Raw genomic sequence first — 18,323 nt, forward strand, 5'->3', positions numbered from 1 at the left:
ACAAGCAACAGTTTGCAGGAAGTAAACTTTCAAACACTACATAATGGATGTTTTCTAGTTAGGTAACAATAGATGCTTTTAGCGAAATTTGATGTTGCCAGTCAATTTAACGTAAAAGGAAAGCATTGGAACTGAGTCTGTTTTTCTTTGTACATCCAAAATAACAAACAGACTCAATTTAAACTTCTTCTCCACTTATATTTGAACTAACTTAGTTAAAACTGAATGGTTGGTTATAATTTAGGTTGGTAAAAACTGCACATCGAAAACGTGAAATTATTTTCCAACAACATAATTTTGACATGGCGGAAAAATCTTTGGTTTAATCGTACAAGGAGGTAAGGTTTCATTCAAAGAATATCTAGGCCATATGATTAGGTAAAGTGTTATAAATTAATTCCAAAACTTAAAGCTTGTACCTAAGGCTTGATTTATAATTGTATCTTATACTTCCACAAAGTTGAACGTAAAGGAAAGTATTCTTAGAATATATTCCTTAAGCTGGTTTTGTGACATTGGATCTTGACTGGGTTTAACATTGGAAGAGTTCGATCAACTGTTAAAGTTATTCGTGCGGACTCTTCTGAGAACCTCCTGTGTATAGGCACAAAACGAATTCGGTTTGAGAAATAATATTAGTAAAAAATTCGGTTTTCTTAACAGGGTAACAAAACTAATAAATAAACTTCGTTTGTAGTATAACCTAGACTCATACCCAATATATAGCAGTTAATATAGGTAAAAGACAAATATTAAAGTTCAAGTTTTATACAATACTTTTTTACATGATTTGTCTCAATCAAGGAAATTGGTGGTGTATTTTAATGAAGACCAATCTTACATTTTCAAATTTTAATTGAGTTTTGTATTATCAATATCATCGCTTTCAATTATGTTAATCCATGACTTTATTGTGCATGATCTTCAATAAGCATCGTTAACGTTTTCACACGATTATAGTGTGTGACAATTAATTTTAGTGTTGAGCTCCAACAAAATTGCAACACAACGATTATTTTTGTTATAGCTAGGAGTGTGTGATAAACCCTCAAAAGTTGCCATCAATCGTAGGCCCGAAAATTCAAAATGGCTGCCAATAAGAATGCCAAAATATATATTTTATCCAAAACTTTATTTTAGCAAATATGTACGGTGGCCAATTTTGATTTGTGGGCATGTTGCCAAAACAATATTGATGGTGATCTATTATTAGGAATTATTAAAGACACTTATAAAAAACCTAATATTAAAACTATCATTAGAAAAATATTCTTCTGTTGCAATATTGTTGGAGTAAGGTCATAATTTCTCATAAAATGATTCCACTACTAGATCAAAACGTGTTGAAGCAATAAGTGATTGTATCAGTTGTTCTACTTTGTTGTTGTGCTACAGGCTCGTCAGGACTACAAGGCGTCGTACCTGGGCCACATGGCGTCACCCTCCAACACCGCTACCTTGGCCGCCTATCTCGACGCGCACAATAACTACGTCATAGCCAGTGTCAGTTGTTGTATATTGTTGTTGTGCTACAGGCTCGTCAGGACTACAAGGCGTCGTACCTTGGCCACATGGCATCACCCTCCAACACCGCTACCTTGGCCGCCTATCTCGACGCGCACAATAACTACGTCATAGCCAGTGTCAGTTGTTGTATATTGTTGTTGTGCTACAGGCTCGTCAGGACTACAAGGCGTCGTACCTGGGCCACATGGCGTCACCCTCCAACACCGCTACCTTGGCCGCCTATCTCGACGCGCACAATAACTACGTCACACAGCTTCACGCCACCAACGGCATGGTCGACACCTACAGCCAAGAGACGCTACCATTGCTGCTGCAGGTAGGGTAAATTTTGTTACTACGTCCATTGCTGAATAACAAATTTGTTGCTACTATATACTGTAAATTTGTATTCTGAATAAGAACAAACCAACCAAAAGATGTCAAAGAAACGAAGGGGTTCCCTTATTTCCCGAAACGTGTTGTGGTCAAAACACTAACCGTAAGAAAAATACTATAAACAAAAATTAGAATAAACCGGAATTCACTTTCCGGTTGTTTTGCCCTCCTCAATTTCTTCAGTCCCTTTAAACTTTTGTCAATTATTCCTGAGGTTTGAGATCTAACTACGTCTGCAACCTTTTTTGAGGTTACAGATTATTCCTTCAGAATACTTGGGCAAGCCAATACATCCAGAACAGAAGTGGTGGTTATTTGAGGTTTCTTTTGCCTCTTAATTCTTGCTTCTCTGTCAGAGCTCTCACTTGTTGTCGGATTAATGGAGTCAAATACATTGGTTTTTCTGCAAAATTGTGTGGTAGTCGGTTGATTTTTTTTAATTTTTATGGTATGGACCAAGAAATTTTGCCCTTTGTTAAAAAAACTGGATGATACTTTTTTCATATAAAACTTACTTACTCTAAAAAAAATATAATTTACATGTTTCAGTAAACAGTAATTAAGTTAAGTGTTTAAACAGTCATAAAAAAATTCTAACTGTAAATTAATACTGGACACAAATTTATATTTATAACAATTTACTTACAAACCTACTCATGTACTACCATTGACTATTCGATACTGAAGATTGTTTTGATAGTCAAAGGTACTACTCGTACAACAATGGTCAGATTCGTTTCTTTTCAAGCTTAATTAATAAATACTAGTGGTCGTCCTGTGGTCGAAACTCGACCAAAAATAATTAATGTACAGACTTCTCTATTTTCTCCCCACACTGTAAATAACACATGTGATTTGAATTTCTTCCATTTGTTTTGATTTTCTGTTTACATTTTGTTGTTATTTCGTCACCATCATGGCAACCCATATGCTCCATGTTAATTTTTTGAAGTTTTCAAATTAATCTTTTGTGCTTATTTGTTAGCCTATTTTAATTTTTAGAGGCATTCTGCACATCTACAGGAAAATATCTTTCCAACAGTATGCGTAGATTTTCTCTGCGATGCACACGACCTGAGAAAAAAGGTTTTAAAGAAACATGCTTGCCTATTAATATATAGATAGATAGATAATGACTGTTATTAAAGTAATACTTGGCTATTGGTTTACTGATACTGTACTACTGACTTACAATCGAGTTTAATGTAAGCCTTGTGTAGTTAATGAAGTATCACGCATAGTGGGAATGTTATGTGTAAGCAAGCATGTCTTATGGTTGGTAAACATGTACTTAATTAGAAACAAGCTACCTACTGCACCACATCACTGCGTCAAACTCTCCTATCCTGTAATATGGAGAAGTTACTTTACGCTACCTGTTTGTAAACAGATTTTATGCAACCAAACCTAGGTTTTTGATATTTATGTATAGATTTGACTTATCAGCTAAAATATTTACAGCCCTACAAAAAATTAATTTTTGTACTGCTTAAAATACTAATAACTGCAAAACGAGCTGGTAAAACACTCGAACTTTTACTTGATACTAAAATTATATTTAGTTTTGAGTATTTTATGAAATATCATAAAAGGATTGTTCTAACATTTAAACCTTAAACATTTTTAATGTAAGTGCAGCACCAAAAGTATTTCGTTGAAAGGTATATTTTAACACCGTCAACAATGTTTGGACGTAAAACTGCTCTTGGCATTTACAAAATAGTCTTTTGAACTCGAGTCAAGTTGGTTGTTTCGAATTCAAATGAAGCAGTTACCATCTAAAAGCGGTTCTGGAGGTAAAATTGAAACAACCCACTGATAAAATGTTATCTAAAGGAAGTCAATTTCCCAGATGTCAAGCCGGTCGCTCGCAGCTCTTTGTAGTTTAAACGTGGTATTCTTTGTCAACGTAAAAAACTGAATGAGTTTGAAAGTCGTGCTCGGGGTTACCCTTTGTCCTAATGACTAACCTCTTTACAACCGCAATATCAACATCAAATTTGAATAATGATGTTGCTTAAACCCTTTACACGCTAACGTCGCTCCTCAGGCACTATTAAGGCCCTTCCGTTCTTAAAAGACGTTTCCTTGCGACGTTGCTAATTTAGCCTCAAGATTTTTCAAAGAGGAACTAACTATTTTCGCTCCAAAATATTTTAACGTTGATTTTCGTAGGTTATTAGTGTATGACAAGTTTCACTTTAAAATTTCGTTCTTAACTACGTGTTTTAGCAAGACTTTGATTTGATTATAGTTTTAATCTTAAAATAGTTTAAAAGGATATTTGACCATTTTGATGTAAGTACTGTATGTTTATGATTTTGAATCTGTATTGTCATTGCTGTTAGCTTTGTTTCAATGTTGCAGGAGCTAGAAGAGGTGTACTCGGATCTGTGCACGACGCTATCCGACTCACTACAACAGGGAGCTGAAGTTATATCCAGCAGGGTATGACTTTATAACACTTTGTCCTTGCTATAGAACTAGCAATAATTTTGAAAATAATAATACTGAAAGTGTTTAGACAACTTTTTTATTAGGTTTCGTATGTCAAAGATGTCAAGTTAACTGATGTCTCCCTCATATGATTATTGACAAAGAATAAAATGGGCATAGTTTCTAATAAACATTTGTATTTATATCTAAGTAGTGTAGTGGACATTCAGGCAGTGCGAACATTCCACGGTCGATTTATTGCTAAGCATTTCCGTTTATAAACTAATTTATGATTAACATAAATTCGATATAAAGAACAAAATTGTGCACTTAGCAAATGTATGGCTAAGTATAAAATTTAAGTTTTTATATTTCAAAAAGAGACTTTAAGAAGTGAGCTTTATATCAAATTTTATAAAGTTCGTTTAGAAGGCCACCCAAACATTTCCTCTTGTAAAACTAAGTCTATATGAACTAGTCGGTCTAAACACTAAGCTTAGTCGGATGACTAAGCAATTTTCATGCCCTAATTAAAAGTAACACTGAATGTAAGGTGTTCGATTTAAGTAAGGTAAAGTAAAAACGAAGGAATCAGATGTTAAAAAATAGTTCGTTTTCAAAATCTATTACTTCAGTTTAAATAAAAAAAGAGAGTTCTCTAGGTTTTTGTTGATGTTAGATAAAAAATATGCTGTACTTAGTCATACGCTGTTCTTTTATATTTGTATGGTTAACAATTGGGGTATATATTCTACAATAAATCAGTAATTTACATCAGCACTCTATCGGTGGTTCAATTCAACTACGATCTTTTATATTCTAAACCTAACTACATCTTCAATATAAGTATGGAATGTTTATATTTAACAATCAAAAGTACTGTATTCTACTCATGGTTCTTTGTCCTGTAGGCGACGGAGCAGTCAAGACGCTACGAAGTTCTGTCCAATCAGTGCAGAGCAGTTTCCCCCACTACGGATCTAGCACATTTCGTGAGGTCCCTAGCTCCCCTACCTCCCCAGGCCCATCCCTCTCACCGTCTGAGAGTCTTCACTCCCCCTCAACCTCCCCAGCAAGACACTCAGGCCGACCCTTCGATGGCCGACGGACCACCAATCAATGTTAGTACTGTACCTCTATGTCATAAAATGGCTCTCTGATTGTTCTACATAGATTCATAATAGTTAGCTGGGTTATATATGATATTCTGCTCAATTATACAGTATCTAAGTGGCAGGAGGAAAAGAGGGATATGCAACGGCACTCAAGCTACATTTTAATCAGTTTCTGATATTATTGGAAGTCTGAAGAGGGTCTTATGCCAGACTTTAAGCAGATTTATTTCAAGAAAGTTATTTTTACCCTTGAATAAAAGGTATTTCTATAGCATAAAATATCTCTCCAACCTAGAAACAAACAACTTTTTTCAATAATCTGAATATCTTGAGCAAAAAACTTACGTCTTAACATACTTATTTCAAGCTCCCTACACCAGTCATATTTGTAGAGAGTGCGTTACGTACCTTAAAGGCCGAGATGAAACATGCGGATTATTTACTCTACATATAGGGTGTGAACTTGGCAAATTCTAAACAACCCATTTCAATAAATCTTTTCAATAGCTTGTGTTATTGGATATTCTAGGACCTAAACGCACCAGCGCCTCTGAAGAACGAGGTGGTGGTAGATAGGTTAGCCTCCATCCAGGTGAGGTCGAGGTACGAGGCTCTGAGAGTGGAGGCGGTGGAGCTGGAGACACAGATCAAGCAGCTGCAAGACGCCTTGGACACCATGGTCAGGATACAGCAGAGGTGAGGGTCTAATAGTAGATACAAAGGTCTGCTAGCATTGTCTTGATGATTCATAGCAGTACTAGTGTACCTGTTGCTCGAATTCGAGCAATTGCGAAGCATTACAGGCGACTCACGAAGATTATGGAAATACTCACGATCTACACAACAGTTAGATATAATCAAAATCTTTTATAAATATCTTATCTTTTCTCAAAAAGCTGATTTTTTAGTGTTTCTACAAATTTTTCCCTCTTATAGGTTGTGCATTAGGTTGTCTATAATAACAATTAAAAATGAAAAAAAAAACATTATTTCTTTTCTTCTACTTAGTTGTGTTCTATGACTTTTTATATGTTTCCATTGTTTGCAAATCGGTTATTTCAATGATTGCTCAAAGAAATGTAGCATATTGTTAATTCAGTTTTATTTTTAGCCTATATCAAATTGTCCAGGATTTCTCGTTTTTTTCCATTGTAATAATTTTACCAACCCAAGTTTCGTCTACAGATGCAATACGCCAAAGAATATCAAGAGTTACTGTGATATTAGGATTTTCCACTGATTTGGTAATAGAACATTATATTGCAAAACATGACACGATGCAGAAGAAAATCCAATTTAAAATCAGAAAACCCCATTGCAAATACTGTAGGCTACTTCATTTTGACAAATTCAATAAATCACAATTTAAATATTAACAGCTGTTTCATTAAAAAGTAGGGTAGAATTATGCATATGGTCGTAATGTAAACAAATCTGAAGAGGCAACTTTAAAGGCTTCTGGGGCAGAGCCCCATGGGAATTTACCTCGTTCCTCTTTTGATGGCTCATCTACAGACCAAGACCTTTCTTTAGAGACCCCTACCAAGTTTCTACGCCCAGCCGTTCTCTCAAATTAGCTGTGACAAAAACCCCATTTTCCTCCATAAGAATAACATGGGATGGGAATTTAAAGGCCTCTGGGGCAGAGCCCCAAGGGAATTCACCATGTTTCTCTTTTGATGGCTCATCTACAGACCAAGACCTTTCTTTAGACACCTCTACCGAGTTTCTACACCCAGCCGTTCTCTCAAAATAGCTATGACAAAGAAAAACAGTTTCAAATTAATAGATTATTGACTATGAAGAAGAATAGTGTATGTTACAGCCTAAGCTTTGGATTAACGATGTTCTATAGTTTAGCCATATTCATGATTGGGCATTAAACTAGTTTAGAGTGATATGAGTCTCTATAACTGTAAAGATAAGGTAGAGCCGCCGTGGGATCGCGTTATAGAGCACTCATTTATAATGTATCAGTTTCATGATTGTATTGTGGCCTACCAGTCTGCCCCTTGCTTTTCTTACGTTCTCCGCACAGGCCTAAGGGCCATGTGGACGGCAAATTCAAGATAAATAGAGGCCTCCAACAATAAGGAGCTCGAAAAAGTTGAACTTTATAAGGTAGATTTTTTTGAAATACGTAACATAATAACCGAAACTATAATATTACATCGTAACACTGTAATATTAATATTAGTGTTAATTATTTTCGTTTAAAACTTCAATGTCGGACAATGCATATTGTGTACGAGTATATCCTATATATAAATAGGTTAACATGTTTCTTGTAAACCCCCTTTTTCAGCTCATTTGCATCGCTGGCAAAATCTACGCATGCTGTTAAAAAGATATTTCCCTGTATATGTGCAGAATGCCTTAATAAATTAAAATAGACTCAAAAAATAAGGACAAAAAATGATTTTTAAATTTTTAAAAATTAATATAGGCCGTATGGGTTGCTATGCCGGTACCGAAATGACAACGAAATATAAACAGAAAATCAAAACAAATAGAACAAATTCCAAACACACGTTTTATTTACAGCTTGGGGTGAAAATAGAGAAGCCTGTAAATTACATGTTTGGTAGAGTTTTCGACCACTGGACAACCTCTAGTATTTTATAAAAAGGCAAAATTTAACATACCAACAATAACCCTCTTACATATTAGGGGTTCTTCTTGTGGGTTACACTCACAAGAGTACATTGTAGCAGACAGCTTATCTCTGTAATACACACTTCTCATCCTCAGGGTTTAAGTGATGCGAAGTACAAGTAAACATCAATTAATTGAGCTCTGTTCCTTTGAGGCTCCGCGTTTGCTTCTCCATTTAACATCCACTCATTAACGATATATTTTACCATTTTGTAAGTGCTTCAAATGGAATCAATAGTACAAAAAACGGTTCCGTCACCTTTTGTTTGTGTGGGGCGATCATTATAGTTGTGATTTGATAATACGTGCATTTTGTACAAATAAACCTAATTACCTCTCAAAGTAAAATTTGTTCTTATTTATCGGATGATTATTGTTCTTAATAATTTTCTTTTACTGTTAGACCAAGTCAAAGTTTTCTTGTGCTATTATTTAAGAGGATGTTAAACTAACTCAGTGTAATTTGTAATATTTTAGCCAGTGTTTCTGAAGTAAATGGAGAAATTAAGTCTTTCAGTTACTAATAAATTAATATAAAATGTTACCAATACCCATTATTCATTTTAAACTGTCACGATCTTTTTACGAATCCACAACAAAATTACTATGGGAATCCTATATAGGCAGTGAAATTTTATATGAGAATACTAACTATGGGAAAGCGGTCTAAACACCAAAATATTCCTAAATGTGTCAGGGGTCAATCCTTACATTGTCAAACTGAAGTCTATACCTTTAGTAACAAAAAAATAATAATAATAGTAATAACAAACTAAATATAGAGAAACTGAACACAGAGAATAATGATCCTTTTTCTTTGGTTCAGCTAGTCTTAAATGTTTACAGGCAGCCATATATTAATAACAATAGATAAGTACACAATTACAGCCAAAATGATTTACATTACATTACAATATACTCTTATATTACATACTCTAATACTATACTACTATACTACTCTTATACTATACTACTTATACTCTAATACTCTTACATTACAAAAGAACCCCCACCCCCACAGATTGTAGTTAAAAAGAAGCAAAAAATCCTGAAATAAAACAATGATCTCGCTGAGCGACAATTTGATGCAGTCATGTAATTGTCCGTTCTTGTCGTACAATCAATATTGTACTAATTATCAACTCTCAAATAACATAGTTAGTATGTGACGCAGGAGTTTGGAGTCTCAGCTGTACAACAAGGTGAACGAGCTACAAGAAGACATCAGCATAAAGAGGTTCGACCTGCGGACAGCACAGATACACCTCGCGGCAGTCAGAGCACAGGTAAAGTTAACTATTAATATACTAGAGAAAATAACTTATTAATAAAAATAAATACGTCTGCCATAAAAAAATAAAGTTACCAATGACACTAAAGAAAATGTACACTTAAAATATTGAATGATCATAACAGCTATAAGACTGATTAATTGTGATGTTTGCCATGTAAATGATTTCTCATAAATGATTTCTCATTATAGTCAATGGACCTCTTAATGTTTCATGGATAATAATTTTCTAAAAGGATCTGTCCAAATAATATTGTTTCTAAAAGTTCACAAAAAATTTTGATAATGTTCCTCTGAAACCAATAAACAATCCAATCACCTCAATTTTCGACATTTTTGAAATTTTCCTTGAAACATTCAAAGGTAGATTCATATTTTTTTTTCTTTTCCTCATTCACTTCATTAGGTTGATTTAGGTTTGTTTCAAATCGAATTGCTGGATCGAGATTTATGCCTTTGTTTGTTTCTCTTTCGATCAATAAAATACCTACTCTTCTGGTGCTTCCGTTAGAAGAAAGACAGTGTACTTCTTCTAGCACTTCCCATGTATTATACCTTTTTCGGAAGGCATTTGCTATGATACTTCTTATTTTGTGATGCCTTGTGTTTCTTAGAAGTTAACCAAACGGACAGAAGCCAATGGCATGTGCTTCTATTATATTTTATTACAATTCTCCTCAAGTGTACCCAATGTGTGTAGATTAAGATATTTCAATAGGGTAAGTGTTTAAATAATCATCTGATAAACAGATCACCGTTCATGTAAACCGATTGTTATAAACTACAAATTTTTACAGTTTACCAATAAGGTATAATTTTCCAACCTTTTTCAATGTTATTTTTATCTGTATATGAAATGTTTGGTAACAAGTAAAAAATAATTGAGGTAAAATTTGGAGTTAAAGTTGCCAACAATAAATTAAATACATTTTTCAGTACGGTATGCATTATGTAGAATTTTTGGCGGAGTATTTCATGTGCATGCTGCCTCTTGAAAAATACAAAAATTCATGAAATACTATAAAAAGGAACGAGCCACAATTATATTTTAACCCCTTGTACAGCTAGGAGTATGCAAAAGCGTGTTTACTTCCAAAATAAAAAAAAATACGAGACATTTTTTATGCATTCAATGAATTGATCAATTGAATGTACGTTTACAGAATTAAAATACATATTACATAAAAAATACATAAAAATAGTTATTTCAAAAGTGCTATTTCAATTCATTTTAGATATTATTCATGAATTCAGAAAGTTATTAATCTTAATATACCTAAATATTTTTTTCATCTTAATATTTAAAGTAGGTGTTAAACTAATTAATTTTCTATCCGTCTTATCAATTTCCGTCGCGAATTTCAGCATCCTAATATTGAAATAATATTCATAATGACGCCCTAAAATATTTAAAAAATGCAGCAATCGGTCTGAGATAAAAAAAAAGCTAATCCACCGGTTACCCACTCATTTCATATTTACAACAATTCCCCGTTGCATCTCAACATGAACGATAATGCAGTGTAGCTGCAGTTACGACACCCCTGTTCTGACCTACATTTGGTGCGCGAATTAATGATTGACAGCAAGGGAACTCCCTAACTCATCATGGGGAAAATCTGATCCATCTCAACTTAGGTGGTAGCTAGCAATTTACAGGGTGTTTTCAAATGAAATTGGAATAGTTTGCCCCATTTATGGTATTTTTAATGTGTAATAGAATTTCAAACCCACTATGAGCCGCACCACCCCGCGCAGGCGCTCCTTCGGTCGCCCGGGCAGTCGATACGTCGTTACCATGCACTCAACATATCGTTCCAGACTTTAATTTTTAATGTAGCCGATTTAGATTGGAGTAGACCTTGGTAGTAGAGCGGGTGCCTTTTTTCGTCGGTAGCGGATCGAATTCCGTTTCCCAAACGGATATTTAACAAAATTCGTATTTTCGTGATATAAAAGTTTAAGAGATTTGATTATTTTACGGTTTAAGTGTTATCGGTTAGTGATTTTAAGGCTGTGAATTTGTGAATTTCGTAATGGGTTGGTTACAGATCCGTTTACACTTGGTAAGTGAGATTTCAACCGATAATTTATTACTTAACCATAATTAGTTAAACGTCCTTAAAAAGCATATTTCTAAATTAATTTAATAGTCACGCTTACCACAAGATATCTTATCGCCCTAACCTTACATCATATTGAATAATAAAACTAAAACTTTACAAAAATAACTACTGTAACAATCAGTTTTAATTTTCAAGATCAACAAGTTGGAAGAATCATTTTAGACTCTTAACACGTTCATGTCAATTAACCCAACCACAATCAGTTGTTAACTTCAGTATGTGTGGCATATTTGCCAAGACCGTGCTATATACAATAGGACGGTTGTCAATAACATGGCACATGACAACCTAGCTATGTCTAGTGAGGAAGGAAGAGTCTATTTGAAAGTTACGGCAAGATGGCGACGTTAGTGCCTGGAAGGTCGTGGCAGTCACGTGGTCAACATGTCACGCTTATCATCAGTTTGCGTGATGTCTGACAGTATCCATCCTGATAGCGTGTTATTATATCCAGTGTTGCCAAACTGAACCAACAGAATTATCGAAGTAGTTCTTTATATCGTGTTTCAATTGTGAAAGTACGGAATATCTTATTTAAATAATTGTTCATATAATGTGATATCAATATAATTTTTTTTTACTTTAGGGGTTTATTTTGGGGTTTATATAATTTTTCATCGAATTGTCCTTCTTAACAATTCAGCTACTTTTTACTTGGATTTTAAGATGTATACGGTAAATATCAAAGGCGTATTATGGATAAAATCAGAAGTCATTGCAGTGGAAATGTAAATTTAATCTTATCAACTCCCTCGTTGAAAAAGGTTCCCAAATAAATTAATGATTGTAATATCACTTATCGCGTCACTGAATAAAGTTGGCTTTACTGCATAAAACCGGATTATTGGTGTAACTAGTTTGTTAACTGATAAATTTTATCTTCAAGTAGCTATTACATACATAACCTATTTTGTCAGATAAAAAGCTTGTAATAGGTAGCTAAATTTTTCGAAACTATTGAGTTCCATCCCTAAAATTGGGAATTTTACAGCCATCCATTCATAGGGGTATTCAACCTTAGAGAAATTTCTAAGTTAGCGTAAAATCCGATACTGTGCACTAAAATAATTTTCTCAATTCATTAAGTAGTTTTAGCCCACAGGTCACACGCCTTACACGATCTTAAAAGGTAAAAAATAGAGTAAAAAATAGTCATAGCCCTTATAAATACCAACATACCCTGCGATAATTTGTAGCACTATAACATCTTTGATATAAGGGAACTTATTGTTTAATTGTGGTTTTACAAAATTACTTAAATAAGAGAAAACCACGACAATTAAGTTAAACTTGACCATTTAAACTATTAAACATCAACAATGCATATACAAAAATTAACCAAATTGAACAGTTTTAACAGAAATAATTATTTTGTTTAGTTAAAATCTATTTTGTTGTGCTTGCGCAAACTTTTAAAACATGCTATATTAAGTGCATTTAAACTTATAAAAACTTATTTGCCAGAAATGGAGTTTAAAAATGATACATTGCCCAGTGTTTGGAGCCAAAACCTAATCTGATATACTTAATAAGTAACCCAAACCATACAAGGTAATTTGGAATAGACTTGATGAACGCCTGAACAGAACAGATAGACAATCTTGATGCTGCATCAGTTTTGCAGCCAACATACTGAAGGAGGCCTTTATTGTTATTATTTTCGCTTCCTTTTATTGGCAATACTGCTACCATTGAGTATAAACTTAATTATACTTGTATGCTCAATGCTATTACACTTCACAACATCAATTATTAACGTTTTGTTCCATATGAAAGTGTAATGTTAAATATGACATTACACATTTATATGAAAAAAAAACGTTAAATGATTAAATAATATTAAATAATTTACGTTAACATTGATTAAATAAGTACGATGAATACATCATACTTATTTTAGTATGTATCCATTAATATTATCATACTATTGTTGCAATAAACCTTAATACCTTTCTAGCTGTAGTTATATAATGAATCTTATACCACAAGCTGTAAAAATATGTCCGTTTAATTACATACTTTTGCTATTTTTTTATTTATGCGTAGTTTATTAACCCCTTTGATTTTCAGTACGGTATCAGCTTTTGTTATATGTCATTAATTTCAATTTCAATTTTTTCAGATATCAAACCCTAAGGCTTATCTCTATTAAACTTGTTATCTCTATTATTCTTGTGTTAAAATACTTTCCAAACAATTTTCAGCAGTATACAAATAATGTATAAAATTGTAAACAATATTTTTGTAAATGTATAAATAAAGTCCAATAATCAATAAACGCTGTTATTACTTACAATTTTTCTAAGAAAAGTAAATCCATTGCCTGTTTTAGATTTACTAAAATAACAGTTGTTTTGTTCTTTCCAGAAAGAACTGTTTGCGTCCAAACTCGACTCGGCGGAAGGCGCGAGTGGTAGGGACCGGAAAATGTCTTCGTCCTCGACCGGAAGTATGAAGTCGAAATGGTTGAAAGCTTTTAAAAGCTTAAAAACCACGAGTGGTCCGTCCAATGGAACCTCGCCTAAGGAGGGAGAAAAGTAAGTAGAGTAATTATACTTAACTTTAGTTTTACTTTAGGTGTATTAAGCTTTAGTCGTTTCCAAATTCGTAGCCAATGGCTGTTTATAATGCTGCTATTTTATAATTGCAATATTTATATGCATATTTTACTATTAAACTCATTTGCAACTCAATTTCAGCTTTCTAGTATAAAATAGAATATTGAAAGTACATTGTAAAAATGTAAATATCTGTATAATTATGTAAAATGTGTTTCTTTTCAAACATTATTTTTATTGGGGAATTTTCCAATTTAGGGACTTAATTTTGTTGAACAGTTTTTTACAATTTTTTTTTGCAAAAGGAAAGCCTTAGACACCATTGCATGAAATAAACAATTTGTTACAATTACTGAAGAAAAGTTGGTTTTTCTTACGTAGACTTACAAAAAGATTTTGTAACCGAAAAAACATTATTAAACCCATTAAATTTATTTATCAGATTTATAATAAATAATTGTTTGCATCAGCTAAAAATTACGCAGTAACATTTAGGGAAAATAGTTTGATTTATTAACGGTATTAACATTGTATTTTAAAATAAACGATTGTAAAATCGAGGTTGATATTTTTCCCAATTAAACATACTTTCTAGAAAAATCAGTCGTCGCTATATATATATTTTTAATATGTCAGAACATTGATAATAATTGTATACACATAACATATTTGCTTGGTAAATCTAAGATAATTCATTATCTTAATACATGATGTATGCATCATATGTACTAATACTGATTATTTATCAAATAATCCTTCAAATGAAAACTGTCCATTTTAATGTTAACTGGTAAACATATTTAATTACAAAACTATAATTATAATGTCTTGAGTTTCAAAAATATTGATTTCAGAAAATGTACATGTGTTTTCGGAAATATCTAAAGTTAAATTTTTTTCTGAGTAAAAATAAACGTAACGATTCATTAAATAATAGCTATCATAATTGTAGGATTTAACTGTATTTGTTAATCAATTGTTTTCATAATTTTATATTCATCTAACAGAAACTAGTATTATTTGTGTTTTACTGTGATATTTTTTAAATTTTTAAAGCCAATTACAGGAAAAATAACGTAAATAACGCGTTTTAAATTTAAAATATATTTTCTTCTTTTTTGCTCAATTCTCGTATATTCCAAACAGTACGTTGTATTATAAGGTAGAAAACTATGTAGGTGACCAATATATTTATTTTTTATTCTTTTATTATTACTAAATATTTATTTGAGGTTAATGTATTAATAGGTTATAAAGCACTTAAATAGCATATTTTAAATATTTATCCTCACTGTTCATTTAAAATTTCAACATTATGTTCAACAGAAATATAGGCAACATTTTTTTTAGGCCATGGAGATTTGCTGATATTCCTGTAAAAAGATCAATATGGTAAAAACTGACGAATTTTGTTTAGACACTAGCAATGTAAACCATTTTATAAAGTAGGGGGTTACGTTTAACACACTGGGGAGTGTTATCTAGTTAGTTGATTACACAATGTTTATTTTTTAAATAGTGAATATTCTGGGAGTCTTAAAACTGGATTTCACATGTAGTGCATTGCTAGAGGAATGAATAATAAACCAATGGATTGCTTTAGAGTACAATTAGTTAGGCCTGGATGTCAAGCTATGTAGCTAAGCTTTCAGGCGTTTGTACTTTCAGTGGCGTAACACTGAAAACACACAATTTTCAAATCCAAGTTGGAAATCGGCAGCCATTAAGCTTGTATACACTCTTCTTAAGATTTTTTGTAGAATAAAATTAGTTTTGATACAAATAAGTGTTTCCTAGGGACCCCAAACTATAGTAGATCTTGTGATTTAGATTGTATAAGGGGGTCTCAAAACCTTTTAATATTGATTTTCTTCTTGTGATTCATCTTTGAACCAAACGAAAAAAGGCTGGATCCGATTTTACTGTGGTTTTGTTACGCCATTGAGTACAAAAATAAGTTAATTATGCACCAATATTTTGCACATAGTCTCTACTTACAACTTTTGAAATTGGGATTGGTAAAAACGCCACTTGAAAATCTATTGCTGAACTATCAAAAAATAACGTAAAAATGTCTTATCCTTTTACATAGTTTGTTTGTACCGTGTGAGTAAGTTATAATAATTGGGCAAAATCAATTAATTAAAACAACTAGTTACATACATTACATTTCTGAAAATGATTTAATTGCTATTTATAATGTTAATTCAAAATCTATAAAAACATTCCATTAATTTTTAATTTACAAGATTACTCTTGAAATTTATATTTTAAATTATAAATGATAATTAACACTCCCATTCTCCACCTAGGAGATGACAGAAAAAGACTCCTTTCAAGCCATTAAATTACGATCTAGATGTATTTTTTTATCATTTTTATCTGATCACAAGCGCTTTGTGTTCATATTTTAATATTTTCATGGAAAATATGTATCATCGTTTACTTTTTTATTTAAAAGCAGCATAACCTTTTACTCACATATTTAAAAATGTTAATGCATTTGCCTTTCGACTTAATGTGTAGTTATTTTTTACGTAGTTAGTTTTTTTCTTGATGTTTACTAATCAGTGTTTTTCTCTCTTTCCTCTTATCTTTCTCCTTTCTCTCCATTGTCGTTTTTGTTTTAATTTTTTGTTTTTCCACCACCCTCGTCCATTCCACTGAGCAACTCTTTCACCCCTTTACCTAAATCCTTTTATATTTTCTCTCTCAAACGCTTCGACTCTGCGATTCCATAACAGAAAGAACCAAATGTACCACGCGGTTTCCACCATCATTGCGATGAGGTAAATATCCGATTGTTGTACTTGAGTCAGGTTTTGCTGGTTACTTGCTGCACCCGCTTCTTAAGGGTTTTGCAGTCTGTGTGGTGATGTTTAGTACGGTTTTGTCAACGCTATGTATATACTTCTTGCTTACATGTATTTAACAGTTGTCTATTTTGTGGCTTATCGTTGATCACATGTATCATATTATTTTAATATGCTTTGCTTTTATTTAACTTAATGTATTTTTATTTGTTAATTTTATCTATACCATTCCATCTTAAATTTACAAGGTCCTATTCTAACACTTTTCTATAAGAAATCCTAATACATTTTGAAAATGGTTTTAATTAATAGGAAACATGATATTTTTAACATTGAATGTAACATTACAGGAAACATTTTTAATTATTAAAATTTGATTTTATGTTTCTACAGTATTTGATCAGCAACAACTGGTTATTAATTTTACAACGTAAATTATCGTTTCCGGAGTATAATTGTTATAATCTCATGTGATAGTTACATTTCTAAACGATATTCTTGCACCCCTGATGTTTTTCTCACTTATTTCCTAAACACAGTAATCACATTGAACAGTTCACAGTTTTGTTTTTTATCACGTTTCTTCACCACACTACAACATAAGTATAGTCAGTTTGTATTACTTCAACTATCTTCTCCACTGTGCTATGCCCATGATCCAGTGATGGGACTATCTGGACCAGGTATTGTCGTTAGCTTGTAAATAAACTGTATTTTTTTTAATTTTTAGTCTCTATAAGGGCTAGTTTTATCAAGGAAGTATTACTACAGTGTAATAAATAGTTTGTGTAGCTTATGTTACTTTCATGTAGTTTTGTCTTTATATAGGATGTAGCTAACTAAAGAAAACAATATTTTTCCTACAGTTACCTAACAATGTACATGTTCTCTCACTGATTTGAGAAAGCAAAGTGGCCAATTTGCTCATCAGTGAGACAATGTTAACATTGTCTCACTCTAATTACTTTGTCTCACTCCAGATTTGCAACGTGAAGGCACGAAATAGTGAGCGCGTAACATGCAGACAAGGTCGTATGCGCGCAAAATACGTAGGCAGCACTGGCTGTAAATCAGCTGGTCACCTGTTGTACTGTTGTTGATCGTGTTGATCATTAAATTCATATTAAAAGTTCACTTCTGTGTAAAAATATGTCACGTTTCTTTACTAATTTATTTGTTTTATTGTAACTGTAGGAAAAATATAATGTGCAACTCGAGCGCAAAGTGCAGTCGTTGCCTCACTCGAGGAACCATTCCTCACTCGCCTATGTCTCGTGAGTAAGGATTTCTCTCGAGTGAGTCAATTGCTCACTTTGCTCACTAGTTGCACAAATAACTATAGTAAACGTTTAAGCAGCGTGAAGCATAAAGTCATATTTACAAAAATTAAATTTAATGTTAGAAATTTGTTAAATTCCAACAAGAAA

At 32.6% G+C, this 18,323-nt stretch overlaps 1 protein-coding gene across 1 annotated transcript in view; it reads left to right on the plus strand.

The window, feature by feature from the left end:
- The window catches only part of LOC128995144 (uncharacterized), a 298,362-nt gene that overhangs the window by 241,466 nt on the left and 38,573 nt on the right, over positions 1-18,323 (plus strand). Inside the window, exons 6-12 of the mRNA XM_054420057.1 lie at positions 1,676-1,843; positions 4,270-4,350; positions 5,250-5,459; positions 5,983-6,149; positions 9,283-9,394; positions 13,893-14,062; positions 16,828-16,872. Coding sequence (XP_054276032.1) covers positions 1,676-1,843; positions 4,270-4,350; positions 5,250-5,459; positions 5,983-6,149; positions 9,283-9,394; positions 13,893-14,062; positions 16,828-16,872 — 953 coding nt within the window. The remainder of the gene's footprint in view (positions 1-1,675; positions 1,844-4,269; positions 4,351-5,249; positions 5,460-5,982; positions 6,150-9,282; positions 9,395-13,892; positions 14,063-16,827; positions 16,873-18,323) is intronic.

Source organism: Macrosteles quadrilineatus, unplaced genomic scaffold (assembly GCF_028750875.1).
Source record: "Macrosteles quadrilineatus isolate MER2022 unplaced genomic scaffold, UCM_ALF_1.0 Scaffold_5__1_contigs__length_97177068, whole genome shotgun sequence".
Lineage (NCBI taxonomy): Eukaryota > Metazoa > Arthropoda > Insecta > Hemiptera > Cicadellidae > Macrosteles > Macrosteles quadrilineatus.